Source organism: Vulpes vulpes, chromosome 4 (assembly GCF_048418805.1).
Source record: "Vulpes vulpes isolate BD-2025 chromosome 4, VulVul3, whole genome shotgun sequence".
In the NCBI taxonomy this organism is placed as follows: Eukaryota; Metazoa; Chordata; class Mammalia; order Carnivora; family Canidae; genus Vulpes; species Vulpes vulpes.
The window spans coordinates 117,121,919-117,143,927 of record NC_132783.1 but is presented as its reverse complement, the minus strand read 5'-3'; the positions used below and the strand labels follow the sequence as shown (position 1 = coordinate 117,143,927).

The 22,009-nt window shown below is 46.5% G+C and overlaps 1 protein-coding gene across 37 annotated transcripts in view; it reads left to right on the top strand.

Annotated features, from left to right (window-relative positions):
- Nucleotides 1–21,464, top strand: part of SMIM3 (small integral membrane protein 3) — a 46,493-nt gene extending 25,029 nt beyond the window's left edge. For 8 of the 37 annotated variants that reach the window (XR_012001225.1, XR_012001229.1, XR_012001232.1 and 5 more), the window contains one exon: nt 20,128–21,464. Coding sequence is in view for 16 of the 37 variants with exons in the window: in XM_072756848.1 (XP_072612949.1) it covers nt 560–615; nt 1,684–1,832 (205 nt within the window). In the remaining 21 variants the exon portion in view is untranslated. Of the gene's footprint in view, nt 1–410; nt 616–1,678; nt 2,172–2,338; nt 2,476–3,193; nt 3,324–10,591; nt 10,694–18,661; nt 18,809–20,127 lie in introns of those variants that run through there. The other 29 variants (XM_072756852.1, XM_072756851.1, XM_072756850.1 and 26 more) reach the window with 14 other exon arrangements.
- Nucleotides 21,465–22,009: the final 545 nt, after the last annotated feature.

Here is a 22,009-nt window from a genome sequence, read left to right as displayed (position 1 = left end):
TTTCATGACTTGATATCATTTTGCTTATTTACTTATTTACAGTGAACATTTTCTCACTAGGTGTCAAACAATAAAGAGAGAATTTATCTTCCTTGGTACCTAGAACATGTATGAGACTTTCAATGAATAGTTTTGAATAAATACATGAATGAAATCTTTACATACAATGATTGCATCAGATGGAAGGAATAGGTCTCATTTTACTATTTTACAAGTGAGAAAACTGAGGCATTAATGATCTTTTAGCTACTCAGAGTCAGAATTTTGGTTTCCTGATTTCCAATTTAATATACCACATTATTTCCCAAAACTGACTAAATAAATGTACTTGTGCAAGTGAAAAATATATGAATAAGAAAATTCTTGCATAGGTGTTGTTCACAGAAAGGGTTTTTTTTTTTTTTTTTAAGGTTTTATTTATTTATTCATGAGAGACAGAAAGGCAGAGACATAGGCAGAGGGAGAAGCAGGCTCCCTGTGGGGAGATGCTGGGGCCTCCAGATGGGGCCCACCCATCTCGGGTCGGCCGGGTGGAGCCTGATGTGGGACTCCATTCCAGGACCCTGGGATCAGAACCTGAGCCAAAGGCGGACACTCAACCACTGAGCCACTCAGGTAACCTTTACAGAAAGGGTTTCTGAGATGAATTGTATCCAGTAGGGGCCTCCTTTAGGCAGTATTTTGGTAGAATGTTGTTAGGTTACGACTTCTTTTATTCAAAATCCCCCCACTATCAGGGGGATCTCCCCATAAGTATTACTTTTTTTTTTTTTTTTTTTTTTTTTAATTCTTGATGGCTTTCCCTTTGGAGTACTTGTAATTGAGGACCAAGGAAGTGAAATATAAGTTGTTCCCTGGGTTTCACTGTAACAAAGCTTGGTACTGAAACTGTGTTTTTTCCCCCTCCTCCTACTTCAACACAGCATCCATTATTCTTCTCTTCCAAAGCTCTCTTGGCAGCTGAGACGGAGCTAATGGGGTACATTTCCCATAGGGTATTCAATTTTCTCTTTTGGCTCACTTTTTGCCCCAGGGCAAATCATTATTAAAGAGATACTGATACAGTACAAACTGGGAAAGGCAGACAGTCTTGCTGGTGCTGGCTCCAGCCCTGGGGTTCTGCATTCTCCCAGATGGGAGCCAGCCTTCACATCCAGCACATGGAGTTATCAGGTGTCAACCCAGAGTAATCCCCCTTCCACTAACCAGGAAACATGTTGTATTAAATTGAGATTGTCCTTCTTTAGCTTTTTGGGGTCCCCCCCCCACTGAGAGTTTTGTATTAAACTGTTAAGAATTATGTGGTACTTGGTTTGTTTGCTTTTCTAAGTTCCACACGTCTCTTTTGATTAAAACATGTTGTTGGGTGATAATTCCTAGAATTTTTGTCACATCATTTCTCCTGTCAATCCCCTCCATCCTCCTCATTGTTTCCCCTCTTTAAAAACTGGCATCTGGTAGTGATGATTTAGATGTCATTTCTGCTGACCTCATCCCTGACTCAGAAAAGCTCGTAGGGGGGAAGTTCAGCCCCCAAAACATATCTGATTTAGGCCTGGGGAAACAGCCTAGTTCTCACTAAATCTACGGGGCACAGGAAGAAACTGACACACGAACTGGGTTTCAAGAGTCCTCAAGGTCACGCTGGGGGTCAAGGCCTGAGCTCCTGCTTTTTTAGAGCAGGACTGAAGAGCGCTGGCTGGACTGCTGGATTAAAAACCGAGGGGACTGAGACAGGACCGGAATCGCTGTCCCTGGTGCATCCCAGAAACGGCAGGAGATCGCACAGCTGCACGCCCTGGGTGGCAGCTGGGCCGGAACGCGGGGCGTAGGATCAAGCTCTCCCCGGCCCAGCGGCATCTCGGGTCAGGCCGGGTCACTGTTGTCACAGAAGTGAACAGGATGCTCCGAGGCGTGTCACAGCAGACGACCAACCGGCTCCACGCTGGCGTCTAAGTCCGTCCTCGCAGCAGGGCTGGGACGCAGGTTTTACCGGCCCCGCCGTGCGAAGCCGCGGGTCAAGCGTCCTGCGCTCGGTACGCTGCAGAGGGGGAGCCCGGCCCGCGCCCCTCCGCGCCCCTCCGCGCCCACCCATCGGCCAGCCTTCGCCCGCGGAGGATTTCGGAGCTCGGAGGACGCATTTTCCGCCAGCCCGAGCCTTTCGGTCCGCGGTAAGGAGAGCGGGGCCCCGACGGCCGGAGCGCTGGCGCGGGCCTCCCGGCGGACGCGGGGCCGGGCGGGGCGGGAGGGGAGCGGGGCCCCGGGGTGCCCCCCCGGCCGCGGGGGCGGGGCGGCGGCGGCCGGGGGCGCGGGCTTTCCGGGGGCGGTCCCTGGCGGCCGGGCCTTCCAGAGCCGCCGAGCGCCGCGGCCCCGGGCAGCCGCGCCGAGACCCCGGGAGCGCGGTGCCCCGAGCCCCCCGCGGGCCGCTGCGGTGGCGGCCGCGGGCTCGTGCCGAGCAGCTCTGCGGATCCCGGGGTGAGTGGGGCCATCGGGCGTCGCGCGTGGGGCTCGGTGCCGGAGGGGTCCCTACCCGCGTCCTCCCGACCGTCCTCTGCTTCCACCTTTTCCGCCCCATGCCTCCCCGTCACCACTTCTGCGCCCCCCTTTCCCGCGTCTGTCCGCGCGAAGCTGCGGCCACCTTCTCCGCGGACCTGGGGCCTCCTGGAGCCGCAGCCCGGTGGGGGAGCCCGGCCCCGGAGGCGCGGGGACCCTGGGGGTGGGGGGCTCCCTTGGTCCGTCAGCAGCAGTGTCGCCGTCCTGCCTCCCGGCTGTTTCCCCATCTGCGAACTGGAGACATTATCCCTGGCGTCCAGAAATCAGTGGGAGGGGGGTGTGCAGAGTATCGTGGGGAGAAGTCTGCCTTTCAAACTCCCTCCTCCTCCTCCTCCCGCCTAACTCCGGACTTGATGGTTCCAGGCGCGGGTTGTCTTGCCCCCTGCTCCCCCCACCCCTCCACGAATTCCTTGAGGGTACAGACTGCCTCTCCACGCCTCATCTCCGAGGCCTCCTCAGCACTTGGCCCAAGGCCTGGCACATAGGCGCTCAGCACTGTTTACTGAGCGCAGGAACTGAGAGGTGTAAACCATAAAAACCTGCGCAGCTGTGGGAGGGTGTTATTTTGAGAGGCCAGGCAGGACTCCTATTCCCGCAGCTCCACCCTTTTCTTCCTGACTGGCACGGGTGGGGGGCGGCGGGGGCGCCCTCGGGAGTCTCCCATTTCTCTATAGATTCCTCAAAGCTCTAGGCTATCGTAGTGAAAGCTGCTCAGACATTCAAGAATCAAAGATTTCTGGAACATCTGCTACGACCTTGGCACCACTGCGGTGGGTAAATAGGAAGGCTTGCAAATGCCTGAAAGGGGTTTGGGGCTGTGGGGGTAGCGGGGAGGACTGCTCTCTAGAAGTCAGGAGACCCTCTGAGCTACCTTGATGAAGCATTTTCCCCATCTTGACCTCACCCTCCGTGTCTGTAAAACGAAGTGGGGACGGAACAGATGGGCCTCTACCCTTGAGCATGATACAGCTCTTCAGGTTACGTAGTCGGGTCAGCCATCCGGTGAGCACATGCAAGACAGCCCAGCTGAGCTTCAAGACATCATGTACTTGACCCAGTAATGACCCAAAAAGCCAAAGAGAAGCACTTCTTCAACGCAGCAGGGACCTCCTGTTCCCAGCTGTCCTGGGGTTATGAGTCATGCCATGGAGGTTATAAGTCATGCTCCATCAGTATTCCAAATAGTGACTTCTCAGGGTGTCAGAACCTTTCACTGCATGAAAGGTCTGGGGGTTCCTTGTCTCTGGCATGGCCACCTAAGAATCACTGAGCAGTGGTGAGGTGTTTGAGACATAAAACAAATTAGAGACTTCGGGGACCTGATGTGGTTAGGTCACATACTGGGCCCGGAAGTGACAGGCCAAGGAGGTAAAGAGACAGACTTGGTCTCAGGTGTTCTGATCCTTCTTTTTAAAAATGTTCTTCTGTTTCTTCTTGGTGGTTTTAAATCTACAAATAAAGGAAATGTCTCCAAGGAAAGAGAAACTTTTTTTCTTTTTTAAAGATTTATTTATTCATGAGAGACAGAGAGATTGAGAGAGAGAGAGAGAGAGAGAGAGAGAGAGAGGCAGACACAGGCAGAGGGAGAAGCAGGCTCCATGGAAGGAGCCTGATGTGGGACTCTATCCTGAGACTTCAGGATCACATCCTGGGCTGAAGGCGGCGCTAAACCGCTGAGCCACCCAGGCTGCCCGGAAAGAGAATCTTTATCTTGATTGGTCTTACACTGCCACTGTTGGCAGTGGAATCAAAGATAGACATGTGTATTCACACTCACAGTGTTAGGAATAGGTGTGACATGCCCTGCAGACACCTGCCCCGATGGGCTGGGCAGGCCAAATTATGTAATAATGATTGGACTTGGCGGGGCATCTGGGTAGCTCAGTTGGCTAAGCATCAGACTCTTGATCTTAGTTCAGGTCTTGAGCTCAGGGTCTTGAGTTTAAGCCCCACGTTGAGCCTGCTTAAAAAAAAAAAATCATATTTGACATTTACTGAGCGCTATGAGCCAGGCATTATTCTAAGCATTTTGCATGCATTAATTCATTTAGTCTTTACCACAATCCTATGAGGTAGGGACCACCATTATATCCATTTTATAGTTGAGGAGACTGAGATCCAAAGAGAGTAGGGAACTTCCCCATGATCACAGGAAGTAGGTGGCACTGCTGCAGTTTGCACCCAGGCAGTATGGTTCCAGGGCCCACGCTCTGAACCTCACTGGAACTACGGGGATCTGGGTTCAGATCTTGCTTCTGTCACTTTCTTGTAGGGTGACCTGGGGGACAGTAAGAATTTGACAGCCACTGGGCCAGTGAATCAATAGGGACCCTGGTATCCTGGTATCCTGACTCACCAAGGAAACAGAATGGTGTCCATCCAGGAGAAAAGCTCAGAGGTAGCCAGGCAGGGGGACAGGCCAGAACTACACCCGGCTAGCATAGTGGACAAGAGCAAACCAGCTTTGACAACCACACTGTGTACTTTACATTGCTTAGCGGTGCATAGCTCTAGTTTCCTTTTTTTTTTTTTTAAAGATTTTATTTATTCATGAGAGACACAGAGAGAGGGGGAGACATAGGCAGAGGGAGAAGCAGGCTCCCTGTGGGGAGCCCAATGAGGGTTCAATCCTAGGACTCCTGGAACATGACTTGAGCCAAAGGCAGATGCTCAACCACTAAGCCATCCAAGTGCCCCAATTTCTCTTATTTTGTTGGTTTGGACTCGGACCAGCTGATTGGGCGTGTGTGAATTGCTGGTAACTGACTACAGGGGATCAGAGAGAATGAAGTGGAGGAAGGAGAAGGAAAGTAAACTCCCCCAATCAGCTTCAAGTAATGGCAACATGTGTCCCTGGCATACCTGTCACCACTCCTAATCCCTGCCCCAGGCTATAGTTGATCATCAGGACTTTGCACCTAATCTCTGCGAGGCTAGGGAATCCTTTACTCAGTGCTCTGGACCGCTTCTACCGATTAATCAATCAGGAAGTTTTTTTTTTTTCTTGCTCTCCCAGATTTTCCACTTCATTCCTCCAGGGGATGGTTAAGGAAGTAACAAATGGCAAAATGGGAGGCTTTTTTTGAACATCTCAAGTGGCATTTTAGGGAATACCTTGGGGCTTTTTCACGAATCATCTTTTCCACCCTTTCCTCCCTCCTATTTTTTCTTTAATGGCCTTTGACTCAAGACCACCCTGGACCTGGCCACAGGGCTCTCAGGGAGGTAGGATGCCAGGGGAGCAGAGTGAGACTTTGAGAGCTAGCTGGATTCGTGGAGATCACCTTGACCACTCTTTCCAATTGACTGACAGGTAAAGGAGGCCCAGTTCAAAGGAGGGACTACTCAGGATCACACTGTGTGGTCCGATTCTAATGCTGGACCAAAGTACCACAAATTTAGTGGCTTAAGAAAATTCAGATTTATTGTCAATTCTACAGTCAGAAGTCTGTTATGGGTCTTTCTAGAAGAAAATCAAGGGGTCAGTAGGCTGAGTCTCTTTCTGGAGTCTTCAGGGGAGGATTGGTTCTCTGCTAATTTGAGTTGTTGGCAGAATTCAGTTTCTGTGACTGTAGGACCAAGGTCACTGTTTCCTTGCTGGCTGTCAGCTCGGGCCATTCCCTGCTTCTCCAGGCCACTCCTTGGCTCACAGCTGGCTTCCTTAGCCTTCAGAGTAAGCAACGGTGAGTCAGGGGCTTCTCCTGCCACATTTCTCTGACCCTTCTGCCTTCTTCACTTTTAAGGACCCATGTGATTAGACTGGGTCCATTTGGTGGTCCAAGATAATCTCCTCATCTCAGAGTCTTTAAATCACATCTGTAAAGTCCCTTTGCCTCTGTTTTCATGACTCTGTCCTCTGAGTCATGCTTCCTTTTTCATATTCATGGTTCCAGAGACCAGGACATGGACATTTTGAGGGGCCCCTTTCCTGCCTGCCGTACACCATGAGGCCTGTCTTAGGAGACTGACTCGTTCCCAGTCACATAGCCTGGCAGGGACTCACAGCCTTCTGGTGCCCTTGCAGCTCTATCACTACCCCCGCCCCCCGGCAGCCCACCAGCCCACCACCATGGACAGCCTCCTTTGTTGGCCCAGCACACAACAGGCACTTAGTCACGGGCAGATAACCATGATGGATGGTGGAGGCTTAAGCAGGATGCTGTGGATTTGGCCTGGGCTTCTCTGCTGGCTCCCTGTTGGTTTCTAAGTCTCTGTGATTGGCTGGGTCAGATGGGTACGTGCAGTCTTGGATAGCTCTGGCTGTTTTCGTGTCTCTTTGAAATATCCTGGTGTTTTTCCATTTTTCCAGCCACAGAAGAGCCGATAGAAACTCAGGCAGGGAACAAGTCTTTAGACTGTTAAGATTTTTGAGAGAAACCGGAGCCAACTGGGGTAAGATGAGAACAGAGCGCTCCTCTGGGACCTTGGGTGATTGGAGAAAGCCCTCTGATTTGATTCTTTTCACATTTTTGATAGTTGTGTGTCCTGCCTGTTCCGTCCTCTGGCCCCTGTCTTTGGAACAGAGGTCCCTAGTGAGATAGTTTGGCTTGGTAAATGCTGGAGGCTATTACAGAAGGGGAGGAGGGTGAGGATGGCCTCACCCTCAAGTAGGCCTGAGAAATCCCCTCCCCTCTCACCAGCCCTCCATCCTCTTCTGAGATCATCACAGAGTTCTGTCCTCTTCTGAATCAGAGCAGGAAAGGCTCATACTGTGTCCAGCAGCTCCACCACCCTCACCTCTGTGCGAGGCTCTAGAGCACAGGGGATCCAAACTTGAATTTGAGCTCCCCAGCCCAAGAAAGCAAGAGGGATTCTTAGAGAATATTAGTCCTCCTCTCTCCTCTGCCTGGTCTGTACAGGCTGGTCTGGGAAAAGGAGGAGGCCCTCATACTCCTTCCTGAATGTACAGAGAACCCAGAAAATGATCAAGTTCAAGGATGCATTTTATTTTAGAGATCAGATTCTGATTTTTAAGATCATGGGGGTAAGAATCCTTTCGGGAAAACTAAGTTCCAACTAAGCTCAAATCTAAAGTTCTCTGGTCTGTCCACATTCATGCCTTCACTGATCTTCGATTTATTGGGCACTTACTGTGTACCGCGGGGCCTGTGAGCAGTGCTGGGGGTATAGCAGTGAACAGGAGATGGGGCTTCTGCTGCCCCCGTGCATGCATTTGAGTGGGCAAGGATGGCCAATAAAAACACATACACAAAGAAACAAGCTAATTTCAGGTTGTGAAAAGTGTCTGAAGACCATAAAACACAAGATCTGGCAGCTGCTGGACGAAGGTAGTGATTTAGCAAGGTAGATCTGGAAAGGCTTTTCCAAGGCGACATTTAAGAGGAGATCCTGGACATTGAGACACTGGTGGTTGAAAAGGAAGATCTGCAGGGAAGAGCATCCTAAGAAGAGGGAACAGCGAGCACAAAAGTCTTGAAGTGGGATAAAGTCGTTAGTGACCCCAGGCTAGTAAGTGGCCAGTGGGGCCTCTTGGCACTTGACTTGCTTTCTCTGCCTGGCCTAGATGCTCCATTCTTCTCAGCTGGTTGTATCAGCTCCTTCTGAGGGTAGAGCCTTAGGAACAGGTCCTATAAGCCGAGTGATGCTGGTAAGCCCCCTGAGTCTACTCCCTGGTGGGAAGGGTCAGCCTCATTCTTCACATTTGGCAGGACCCCTGAAGAGATGGGCCCGGCATCAGTGACTCAGAGCTGGTGCTCTCGCCTCCTCTCTGGCCTCTGTGCCCAGAGCTGCTTCTCAGAGCTCTGGCAGTGCTGGCTTAAGGCCACACCTGCAGGAAGCCACCTGCCTCTGTCTGCTTTTTCTCCCACTTTGGGATAATTAAGCTCTCCTGCCAGCAGGAAGTCATTTATTTTATTGCCTTCTTCCTCAGTGAGCTGCTTGGTGGTGAAACCGGTTGGATAACCACTGGCAATCCCTCAAAAGTTAACTGCTAGCTGCAGCTCAGATGTGACAGGTGTGCTTTTCCTGTGGAGGATCAAAGCTGGGACAGACTATCAAAGGCCCTTTGCGAATGATCGTGGTTTCCTTGATCAGCCTCAGAGCAGTCACAGTGTCCAAACTAATGGTGGGGCCTCCAAATGCTTTGAATTTAGGAGCTACGCTGTGCCCCCCAGCTCAGTTGAACACGCATGAAGCCCTTACTATGCACCAGGCATTGTCCGAAGTAAGTGCTTTGCATGCATTATCTCATTCCAATCCCGCAGCATCCCAGTGACCCCAGCTACTACCGCTAGTTATTACTATTTCCATTTTACGAATGAAACAGCAGCTTTGGGGTTTTGTTGATGTATGTACTCTACTCATCCTGCCTTTCTCTTTATTTCTTCCATTGGAACACTTACTTCTCTTCAAAGCCTGTATCAAAGTCCCCTTTCTTTGTAAGGTGTTCTGATTTACTTAGACCAAAACAAAGGAATGAAGATGAACATTTTTTGAGCATCTATTATGTTTCAGGGATGTATACATATTGTCTCGCTTTATCCTCACAAAAGAAGGGGGCAACATAATGCTCTTAGCATTTTAAAGATGAGGAGATCGAGGTTTAAAGATGTTAAGTGACTTGCCCTGAGTCACATCTCTAATAAAATGTCAAGCAGGATGCAGATCAAGATCGTCTCAACTACAGTCCGTTTCTCTTTCAATGTCCTTCCTCTTCTCCAAGAGCAGGTGGTTTACACCTTCAAGGTAGGAGCGGGTCTGCCTTATATTGCAATTAGCAATTATGAGTGATGCCTTTTTCCTGCAGAAGAGAGTGAGCTTCTTATGAGCAAATATCTCCATCTCCACCCCCGCTCCTCGATGCTCGGTGTGATTCACAGCGCAATCCATATTTATTGAATTGATAAGCCACCCGTTTCATGCTTGGACTGAAGAAATCTGTCACGTTAATCAACCATGGTTGATTTTTTAAAAATTGTTTTTTTAGTGGAACCATGGTTTGTTGGTTGATTAAAAAAATTCACTCATATGGACTAAGCCTCTGTCATCTTTGTTGATAAAGTGAAGACATGCGCCAAGTCAGGGATGCTAGCAAATTCTAACTGAAAGGGGCGGGGGGAGGCTGTTTGCTTAGGTGAGTCCCTTCAGCCAGGAATCATTAATCGTGGGAATGAACATCTGTCGAGTGTCAGACTACTGCCAGGTGCTGTGTGTGATTCTCTCCTGGAATCCTACGAACACTTCAAGGCAGATACTATTATTTGCCCATTTTTGTTTTTGTTTTCAGCTGAGTAAATGGAAGCATTAGGAAGATTAATAACTTAACCTAAGATAGGTCAGCTAGAGAGTGGTGAAGCCACATTGAAACCGAAGCCAGCTGGCCTCGGAGCCTGGGCTCTTAACACTGTCACATGAGCATAGAGGAGCAAATTCCCTGCGGTTTCCTGGTATTCCCCCCATGGAAGCACTCCCATTGCCCCACCAGCCTCCTAGAGCTTGGGCATCTGTTGATTTAAGAAACTGTGTATTCAGTACCCCTGCCGCTGAGTAGAGGGGGGAGGCGTTCTGGAAGGAGAATGAGCTGTGCTGGGTAAAATCAGTGCTCCAGCAGAGCTGGAACCCAGGCAAGTTGTCCAGTCCTTCATCCTGGGTGCACGGGCCTTTTTCCCACCTCAGTGGAATCTTCCATGGCTAGTGATATTCCAGTGTCTCTTCCTCTTTCTTGATGGTCAGGAATAAAGTTACAGACTTAGCCATTACCTTTCTCACCAAATTCATCTGCATTCCAACCTTTAATCAAAGGGACGGAATGCAAAGGGTAGAACTGCATTCACCAGCAATTCTGACAGGACTTGTTTTTGATTGAAGGGTGTGTGTGTGTGTGTGTGTCTGTGGCCTTGGGAAACCATCTCACCTGTCCCACCTACCATGATGTGGCCTAGGGCTCTGGGCCTCAAGGCTCTGGATGGCTTTTACAAGGTAAAAAGATAGAACCAAGAAGTCTGCCTGGCTGTCATTCTTCCTATCGGTTTGCTCCCTACCACTGCTTTCTCCAGCCTGACTCCTTACTTTCTCCCAGCTTCCATCTCAGACAGGATAGAGACAGCTTGAGAAGAGCATGCAGAGCAGGAAGCCTGAGTTCTCCCCTCGGTCCTGCCTTGAACTTGCTATGTGACCTTGGGTAAGTCACTTTCTTCACTTTTAACATGGAAGGTAGGCTATGTGGTTTTAGTTAGAGAGTGTCTAAATTCCTTATAGATTTCTAGAATGCCATGTCTTTGTAGAGATTTCTTCTCCCTGGAACAAACTCAATACAACAGAGTATTGCTGGATTAGTTTTCTATTGTTGCCATAACAAATTAGCACAGATTTGGTGGCTTAAGAATACAATCACAATCTTAGTTTCCATGGGTCAGGAGCCCAAACCCAGGAGCCTTGCTGGGTCCTTACAAACTTCAATCAAGGTATCAGCCTCGTTGTATTCATGTCTGGAGGATCAATTAGGAAAGACTCTGCCTGCAACCTCATCCAGGTTGTTGGCAGATTTATTTCTTGCAACTCAAGGCCAGCAGCTCAAGGCCAGCAGAGGAGTCTCTTTGACTTCAGGGAAGGCTTCAGCCCTCTTAAAGGTCTTTCATCTGATTAAGTGAGGCCCACCCAGGATGCCCTTTTTTTTTTTTTTTTTTTTTTTACTTTAAAGTCAGGGGATCTGTAACCTTAACTACATCAGCAAAATCCCTTAATCCTTGTTAGGTGACTGAACCTAATCCCAGGGGTAGCACCAGGGAACAGAAGTTATGGGGGCAATATTAGAATTCTACTTACCACAATTGCTTCATAGAAATATCCTCTTTACAGTTTTGACTGGAGCATATTAGAGCCAGCTTTCTGTTTTGTGAGTTAGGTCAAATGATTTAACATATGAAATCAGTTCTAAAAATTACTTGTTCTTACATTAAAACTATTCTGCTTTGGGGACACCTGAGTGGCTCAGTGATTGAGCGCCTGCCTTCAGTCCAGGGCGTGATCCTGGAGACCCCAGATCGAGACCCACATCAGGCTTCCTGCATGGAGCCTGCTTCTCCCTCTGCCTATGTCTCTGCCTCTCTCTGCGTCTCTCATGAATAAATAAATAAAGTCTTTAAAAAAAAAACTATTCTGCTTTGAACTTGTTTTTTAAATGCAGTGTATTATGATTCCCTTTATTCTCACATAATTATCCTCAAAGTTATTTTCTCCCAATATCATTAAATGAATATATATATTACTACATAATTGGGAATTTTCTATATATATGAAATATATTATTATATTATATAATTATATAATATATTGAATATTAAATTTAATATATTAAATATGTTAATATATAAAAATTATGCCCAGAGGAAATAATTTAAATGTTAACTTTTTATATTTAATTCATTTTGATACTTTCTATTTGAAATCATATATAATAGAAACCTATTAATTTAAGAACTCTTCTGTATCCTTAGCTGGTTTTAAAAAACTTTTTGGGGCAGTCCGGTTGGCTCAGCGGTTTAGCGCCACCTTCAGCCCAGGGCCTAATCCTGGAGACCCAGGATTGAGTCCCACATCAGGCTCCCTGCATGGAGCCTGCTTTTCCCTCTGCCTGTGTCTCTGCCTCTCTCTCTCTCTGTGTGTCTCTCATGAAATAAATAAAATCTTTAAAAATAATAATAATAATAAAACCTTTTTGTTCTATCAGTATTCAAGAGAATTGCATTGAACTCCCACACTGTAACTGTGACTTCATCTATTTCTCCTTATAATTCTGAAGTTAAGTACAGAAAAAGTAAAAATCTACTACCTTTCTATGTGCTTTTTGTTCCACACATTCTATTTTTCCCTTTTATCTGGAAGTTATGTACTCTTTTACTTTTATTTATTTTTAGAGATTTTATTTATGTATTCATGAGAGACAGAGAGAGAGAGAGAGAGAGAGAAAGGCAGAGACATAGACAGAGGGAGAAGCAGGCTCCACACTGAGCAGAGAGCCTGACGTGGGACTTGATCCCAGACCTTGGGATCATCCCTTGAGCCTAAGGCAGACACTCAACTGCTGAGCCACCCAGGCGTCCCTCTTTTACTACTTTAAAATGGCTACCCTAGAGATTACAATATACATCCTTGATTTAAGAAAGTCTAATATTATTTGGTTCCTCTGCCCTTTCCCAGACAATGCAAAAAAAACCAGAATACTTTAATTCTATTTCTTCTACTATTTATTTGCTATTGTTATTACACATTTTAATTCTGTTTTTGTCTGAAACTGTCATATTTCATCTTAATTCTTGGCAATTATTTTTGTTCAGAGCTTGAAGGATATCATTCTGCTGTTTTCCAGACTCCACTGTTTCTACTGAGAAGTTAGATATTAGTCTAATTGGTTTTCATTTGAAAATAATCTGCCTTTTTTTCTCCTTAAGGTTTTCAGCAGATTTACTATAATGTGCTTTTCTTTCCCTCAGCTTCATTCTAAGTGTTTTTTGTCTTTTTGATCTATCTTCTAGTTCACTAATTCTTCTTTCTTCTATGTCCCAACTGCTGTTAAGCCCATTTGTTCAAATTTTATTTCTAGTATTTATTTTTCAGTTCTATAATTTCTGTTTGGTTTTTTAAAAAAACAAATCTGCCGTGTTCTTTTTTGTAGTTTTCAGTTATCTGTCAAAATTCTCAATCTCTTTGAACATAGTAAGCAAGGTTATTTAAAAGGTGTGTCTAAGGGACAACTACAGTATCTGGAACCCCTATAGATCTTTTTCTATTGTCTTTTGTTTCTGATGGTTCTGTTCTTGTCATCTTACATTTTTTTTCAGCCCTGCTTATTTTTAGTTTTGCATTAGACATTATATGTCAAAAAAAATATGAAGCCTATTGTGATTGTTATCTCCTTCAGAGAGGATGTAGGTTTGCTTCTGCCAGGCACCTGGAGGTATTAGCAATGTGAAACAACCTTAATTCAATTTCAGGGACTGTGATGATTCAAACCTGGGTTGCAGTGTCTGGGATTGGTGTATTTCTTTTTCACTCTTAGCACTAAGAGTGCTCTTTTGGGGAACCCTGGGTGGCGCAGGGGTTTAGTGCCTGCCTTTGGCCCAGGGCGCGATCCTGGAGACCCGGGATCGAATCCCACGTCGGGCTCCTGGTGCATGGAGCCTGCTTCTCCCTCTGCCTATGTCTCTGCCTCTCTCTCTCTGTGTGTGTGACTATCATAAATAAATAAAAATAAAAAAAATTTAAAAAAGTAAAAAAAAAAAAGAGTGCTCTTTTGGGGGTGCCTGGGTGGTTCAATTGGTTAAGTGTCTGCCTTTGGGTCAAGTCATGATTCCAGGGTCCTGGGCTTGAGCCCCATGTCAGGCTCCCTGCTCAGTGGGGAGTCAGCTTCTCTCTCTGTCTCTTTTCCTTCCTCATTCTCTCTCTCTCAAATAAATAAAATGTTTTAAAAAAAAGTGTGCTCTCTGAAGTCCAACCCTAGAATGCAGAGGTTTTATTCTCCTTGTCTTGGGAGATCCCTGAGTCTGTCAGAAACTCTGCTTGGTCTCCATTGTCCACTAAGGGAAATGCTGCTTCAAATGCCAGGATCACCTCCCTGGATTTCTTCCGTTCCCAGATCTTACCCTAGTAATTCCTCATTATTTTGTTACTTCTTAGTGCCTTCAGGCAGTTTTATTTTTTTGGCCTGGGGGACAATTTTTCTAGTTGTCCTCAGTAGGAGAATTGATCAAAATGATCTAGTTTGCCATCACCAGAAGTGAAAGTCCTGACCTTTGTAGATTGCATATCTTTTCTTAATTCTCTAAATCCAGAATGCCTTTGGCCAAAAGCAGTGAGTCTGACCTGGACTTAGGAAAGAGCTATGGATCCGGCATATTCCATGTTCCTTACCCCTGGGTCTGTGTGGAGGCTTTGGAGATGAACATAGGGTCAGAAGACCTGAGTTTGAATGTCTGTTACTTAGCTTTATGACCACTAGTCAGTTAACCTTTCTTGGCTTTCATATCCACATCTGTAAAATAATATATCCAGCACAAGATTATGAAGGTTAAGTAAGTTAATGTGTGGGACGAGGCCTAGCACACTACTTAGCACTTGGTATTTGTTAAATGTTGGCTTGTGTATTGCTGTATTTGAGGAAATAAGAGGAGGGATACTTCACTTCTCTGCTTCTTGGAAATGAGCTATATCTTCTGAATAAATAACAGTAATTTCTAAGAGTATCTTGTATATAGCAAGTACTTGAATGAATGAATGAATGAATGAATGAATGAACGAACATCCTGGACAGAGTTACTTATTCTAGTGGTGCTCAACCAAAACCAGTATTACTTTGTCAGAGGGTGAGAGCTGCTTGCTAGGGAGTAAGTCTCATGATTGAAAGGTGGATAAATAGAACAGATTAGTCACCTTGAGTCCAGTTATTCTAAAACGATTGACTTGCAGGAAATTTTAATTCCTGAAATGTATATTTTTTTGTTGGAACTAGAAAATTTACCATATGATAGAATTAGCTGGAATAATTATTCTTTTTTTCCCCCTAAAAGATTTTCAGTGGCTTATGAAAACTGGCCTCTCAGGCAGCCCAGGTGGCTCAGTGGTTTAGCGCCGCCTTCAGCCCGGGGCATGATCCTGGGGACCCCGGATCAAGTCCCGCATCGGGCTCCCTGCATGGAGCCTGCCTCTCCCTCTGCCTGTGTCTCTGCCTCTCTCTCTCTCTCTATGTATTCTCATGAATGCATAAATAAAATCTTTTAAAAAAAAAAAAAGAAAACTGGGCTCTCACAGAGCTGGTGGTGTAGGGGCCCACGTGGCATCAATGCCTGGTGATTCCAGTGGCTTCTTCGCTTGTCAGCTCAGAGTGGTGTTAACACAGTGCTTAGACAAACTTATATTGAACATATGTCAAAGTTTATTTATTCATTTAATGAGGTAATTAGGAGATAAAGTATGCCAGTTTAAACTGACAGGAGTTTAGGCCTGACTGCTGTTGTACCTCCCATGATCATAAAAACCACAGTTTTATCTGGGATAAGGTTGAGTTTGTGATATGAATGTTCTGGGCCCTAGTCTGACATAACCCATTAATCAGAAATAACAAATAATGTATCTGCAAAGCAAATGATAAGCAGCTTGATCTATGGTTATTAATTAGATGTGCCAAGAAACAGGGTTTTATGCACTCACAAGGAACCATGCACCCGGATGCCAGATAGGGGTCAAACAGAAGTCAGCTAGCAGAAGCTTTGAGTTCTGTTTTTTCTCAAGGAAAACTGTCCAGCGTGCCATTAAAGATGCTGAACATATGGTTTATGTAGTTCTTATTTTGGGGACAAAATTTATCTTTCACAGTGGGGAGAGGTGTTCCATGGGAAGGAACAGCCTATCAGAGGACACATGTTTGAAGACTGGGAAGATTGAAACAAGGAGAGAGAGCTCCCTGTGCACTTGGATGTCTGGCCACGTTCATGGCCAGCCTTAGAGCCCTGGAACAGTGGTAGCTCTGAAACGGCCCTTGGAGAACATCACAACCTGTGGTTTTCTGACTGTGTTTTGAGGAACCCAGGGGGCCAAGGGAAAGCTGAACAGCTGTGCTGTACCAAGCAAATGGGTTGTGCTAAGCAAGGACACTAGAATAATACCTGGGAAAGTTACTTTAGTTTTCTATGTTATAGTTTAATATTGTGTTTAGTTTGAATTATATGTGTGAAGGGGGTGAACACCCAAATCTCTAGTGCTTAGGGCCTCTAAGGATATTTATCCAGCCTCACTAGCTGGGACCCCAAAATTCCTCTTTTGGTTCCTCCCTGGCATGCTAGAGCAGCCCTGCTTTTATCTGTTTTTATGTTCCAGGTTTTAAATAATGCCATGTGCGAAAGAGTACAATCTAGAGTATGGGTTACAGAAAAAGTTTCATTTATTCCTCTACTTGTTCTGTTTTGTGTTGCTTGGGCAAGTGGCTTGATCGGATTTATGTCTTTGAATGATTATTCTGGAAGAAGGTGGGGTTGAAGGTGGGGAAAGACCTCAGTATCTCAGTTTTGCCATCTGTGAAATAAGGCTAGCTGTGGCTTCTGTGATTCGTGATTATGAATGAGCCTCGGAGCCTGAGTTCCTGTAAATGACAGGTTTTCCATATGAAAGTCGGCCAGGGAAATTATTTCTGGCATTTGGAGTCACGGAAACTGTTTGATGTTAATGGGTTTACCAGAAAGGGCTTTCGTGGGGTTCTTTTGGCGCAGGGCGGGCTAGCTGTTGATGTAATCAGGAGACCACAAAGAATGATTTCTGCTGCCTCTGTCCCTTCCCTAACAGTGTACGTCTCCTGTGACTCATGCTTCTGTGTCTTGGAGTTGGAAGTAAGTGACCACATTTTTAAGGCTGAGGCAGGGCCAGCCTGTGCTTCCCCCTCCTCGGCAGGGCCCAGCCTGATAATCCCGGGTCTCCTAGAGAGCCTAGCCAGAGGCTTCTCCTTCATCCTGGACCTTGCCCGGGTCTGACCAGACTGGCTACAGAGCACGTAGGAGTCAGTTCCTAAATCACAGTGCTGGAGAGAGTCATAGCAGCCTTAGAGATCCATCAGTCCAGGGGCCTCAAAGCCTGGCTGCATATTGTGTCTGTATTGGCCTCCTCCTGTCCCCTCTTGAGTCTAATTCAATAAGTCTGTAATAGGACCCAGAAATTAATGGTTTTTTAATATTGTCCTAAGATGGTCCTCCCCCTTGGCACAGTATAGAACACTTGGTGACCACTGATCTAGGGTCATACTTGAATTTTATTCAACCGTTTCCCCCTCAATCCAGTTGACTTAAGAAAATTAAATGTAGGAACACCTGGGTGGCTCAGTGGTTGAGCATCTGCCTTCTACTCAGGTGGTGATCCCAGAGTCCTGGAATCGAGTTTTGCATCAGGCTCCCTGCGGGGAGACTGCTTCTCCCTCTGCCTGTGTCTCTGCCTCTCTCTGTGTGTCTCTCATGAATAAATAAAATCTTAAAAAAAAAGGAAAATTAAATGTAAGACATGCTCATGTTTAGAAAATTCAAGCAGCATAAAGACATGAAGAATGAAAACCAAAAACTTCTCCCAGTCTGGCCCCCAGGTAATCACTGTTTGACACTTTCTTTGAAAAGATTCTGCTCATAAATGATTTTACATTTATGTATCGCCACCTATCTGTCTACTTAATTCTACAAAATCTGAGCCAGAGGAATAATCCTATACACATTATTCTGTACTGTACTTTTTTTTTCCCACTTAAGATATTTAGAACTCCACCATAGATCATTATTCTTTTTAATACTTACTATTAAAGAAGTTAATATTTGTAACACGCTTGCAACAATGCATGGTGAGTAGCATGCACTGTATGTTTGTTAAATGAGCGAATGCAGGCTGCTGCATGGTACACCAATATACAGATATACTCTATCATACTACTATGGACATTTGTTGTGTTGGTTGCTGTAACAAATGATGCAGAAATGAATATCCCTGTGTGTACATCCCAAAGGGGACTTTGCCTTGGAAATGGCAATCAGCACCTTCCTTAGCAGGGCAACAATGGGCACGGAGTCAAAGGCATTGGGAAGAAAAAGTTACTAATTAGGAAAAAGTAAGAAATTGAATTGGGATTGGAATTTTTTTTTTTTTTAATGATAGTCACACACAGAGAGAGAGAGACAGAGACATAAGCAGAGGAAGAAGCAGGCTCCATGCACCAGGAGCCCGATGTGGGATTCAATCCCAGGTCTCCAGGATCACGCCCTGGGCCAAAGGCAGGCACCAAACCACTGTGCCACTCAGGGATCCCGGGATTGGAAATTTCGTCTGGGACCTAGATCTAGAAATCTAGATCTCAGATCTAGAAGGAACCACAGGAGAGTGTTTGTCCTAGTCTTGTGACCTCTGGGGAGGGAATATATTGTCTATGGGTCCCAAGTTGTACACTGAGCCCTGGGTAGCCTCAGTGAACTCTTTGTGAAAGTGTGTGAATGGGGGCTGCAGGATCTTTAAAATGTTTGCCAGGGATGATATATGACATCCCCCAGACACTGTGCAAACTCCGAGCTCAAGAAAGTTTACAGTTTAATGTTCGCCTTACTACATTCCCTTTGGCGATGTTCTGTTTCAGGAAGCCCAGTTTTTGGTGGTTGCCATGATACAGCAAGCAGTGAGCACAAACAGGAGCGTGGGACGGGCGGTGGGTGGTGGTATTGTTGACTCTGACTCCAGAGTCTGAGAAGTCGTACAGTGCCGAACCATTGCCCACACCCCATTGGTAAGTGACTGGTGAGGAGTGAAGTGTTTTCTTCTTTCAATTTGTGTGTATGATGCCCCGCCACCCCCCCCCCCCCCCCCCCTGAACAGCTACTAGTCTGTTGGGACATAAATGCTAACTGAGTTGTTTGAAGCTAACTATGTAATCAGTGAAACTGCTAGGTATTTCTTTGGGCCCGCAGGGCCGTGAAAAAATTACTGAGACACAAAGGGTGCCGTGAATTGAAAAAGTTAGGGAATAACTGATTTCCATCTTATTCATCAGAACTCTTTTAGCTATTGAGTGAGAGAAGCCAAACTGACTCAGGCTTAAAAGCAGGAAATTATTCACTTCTGTGTCTGGGGTGGCTGGGATTGCAGATGGCGTCAGACTGCATGGGGTTCGGGTCCTGAAAGCTCCATTTCTCTTTCCATCTCTAAGATGGGCTATCTAAGCGTGGGTGAGACAGCTCCCCTGCCCATCCTTTCCAGACTCACATCCTCTTAGTTTAGCAGAGCCCAACAGAAGGAATCCTCTTTCCCAATAGCTTGTGCATAAGAGCCCTGGGAGGACTTTGGCTGACCTGGCCTAGGTCACTTGCCCAGCCCTGAATGGAGGCTATGGAGATTTGTGATGGCCAAGCCTAGGTGCCATATCTACCTCTGTGCTCAGGTGAGCACCCTCACTAAACCACATGGTAGGTTCTCCACAGAAAAAGCAGGTTTTGTTACCAGGAGAATGGGAGAAGGGACATAGGACCAAAACCAGTTGATTTTCCATTTTAACAGATGAGGGGCCAGACTGGTAATGTGATAATTTACAAATTAAACATGGTGGCTCTGGAGTCCCACCCACCTGGCTTCACTTCCTTGGGCACGTTTACTACATCTACATCTGTGAAAGCTTTAGAGTCTCCATCTATAAAATGGAAATAATTGAAGATAAAATCCAATATATAAAAGAAGGCTGGGGCACCTGAGTGGGTCAGTCAGTACAGTGTCTGCCTTCAGCTCAGGTCATGATCCTGTGGTCCTGGGATCGAGTCCCTCCTAGGCTCTCTGCTCAGCAGAGTCTGCTTCTCCTTCTCCCTCTGCCCTTCTCCCCTGCTTGTGCTCTCTCTCAAATACATAAAATCTTTTAAAAAAAAGGTAATTAAAAAGCTGACAGTAATAGTCTCCACCTCATGGAGCTGGTGGTGGGGCTTAGCACACTACCCCCCTGGGTAAGTGAGCCCATTATTGGTCAGGTAACCTTAAGAGCACCCAGCTGGTAAATGACCCAAGCCTCTGAGTCCTGGAGAGGGTACAGAATAGTGACTTCCTCTCTCCTGTCTGTCACAGAGTGAAGCAGCATGGATGCCGTCAGCCAGGTCCCCGTGGAAGCCGCACTCCCAAAGCACATCCTGGATATCTGGGTCATTGTCCTCATCATCCTGGCCACCATTGTCATCATGACCTCCTTGTTGCTGTGCCCAGCCACCGCGGTCATTATCTACCGCATGCAGACTCATCCTGTCCTTAACGGGGCTGTCTGAAATCAGTGTCCCAAGAGGGGCTGGGGAGAGACATGGATAGTATCTCCTCCCCCAGCCTCTTCCTTCTCAGAAAAGCAGCAGGAGGGGCTTTGGAGTGTGGACTCTGGAGCTAGATGTGTGAGAGGAGACCGGAGTTCTTGTTTGGATTTTGCCACCGGCCAGCTGTGTGAGTTGGGTCAAGGGACCTAACTCTGTGGGTTCCAGGTTCCTTATCTTCTAAATGGGGATCATGGTCCTGCCCTTCCTACCTCAGAGGGTTGTAAGAGCCAATGCCTTGGGTGGAGTTAAAGCTGTTTGTGGCTATGAATGGTAAAGCCACCACAGATACACGGGGGTTATAATTGCTGACAATGGCCTTCAGGGTGGTGATGAAGACACTGGGGGCAGAGCAGCCTTTGCCAGTGCCCCTCAGGTCGAACCAAGCAAAGACACCCTGTCTGCATTCCAAGGGGCCAGCAGTGCTTTGGCTCAAAGTCATTTTCTTTGTGGTGCCACTCCCTCAAGTTACCTAATTTGGAGGGAACTGAGTGTGGCAGGAGGAGGGAGATGGGTGGAACTTCCTAGGACCTTCCTGTGCCAGAATGTCTACCCCTGTGACAGTCTAGAGGATGGCACTGCCATTTCTTGGCAAGGCCAAGGGACCTGGGGTGATGGGCTTCTTTCTGCATTGGAGTCTCCTCACTTTGACACTCAAGCTATGTGTCACAACACAGGGTGGCTGAGTTCCCCGGATGGCTTTCAGGATCTCCAGCCCCCACCAACTTGTGTGCCTCACACTCAAGAAGCTGTGTCCCCTCACCCCAGCACCTGCTCTAACTAGCTCTGTGGTGTCAAGTGTACGCCCTTCATCCCCTCCCACCAGCACTGCAGCCAGTCTAAGCTACAGATTTTAAGAGATGTTCCCAGGACTTTTGGAACTCACTCAAGACAGCGATGGTTATTTTAGATGCTATGATCTATATTTATAGAGAGATTTCTGGACCACTCAAGCTCTTTGACCAAAATCAGGAACATCTTGGGATTTATTAAATTATGTAAGAAGATATAGCACAGATATCAGAATATTGTGTGGAAGTGATGCTGTTACTTTGGTCTGATTTCATTGATGTATGCGACCAGTTTCCAATAAAGTGCTAGAATGACCATGTCTGAGGTCTTTCTTTAGCGAGCACTTATAATAAGCTCAGGAACTTGGGTACAAGGATTCCACTGAATTTATGGGCCTTAGAGACAGTTTGAATGTAAGAACTGAAAGGGAAAGAGAGGAATCCAGTTGACTTCCAAGGTTCCAGCTTTGGCAAGTGGGTATTTGTGGTTTACTTAGACATAGGATGCAAGGAGAAAAACAAATTTGGTGGGTAAGTGATGAATTTGGTGTCAGACACATCGTGTTTGAGGTGCTCGTGATCTTCAGGTGGACACTTTCACGATGCAACTGGAAACCTAGGTCTGTTCTTTGGGAAAGATTTTATGGCTGGAGTTATGCTTTGGGGGATTATCTGCATATGGTAGCTACGCCACGCAAGGAGACAGGACCACCCAGGCAGCGTACATGGACGGGGGGCAGAGCTAAATGCAGAACTTGGCAGACACTACAGAGGAGTGGAAGGGGGGGGCGGGGGAAAGATAAAGCAAGGAGATTGAAAAGATCATGTGCTTAGAGGTGCTATGAGGGGGATGACATCTTA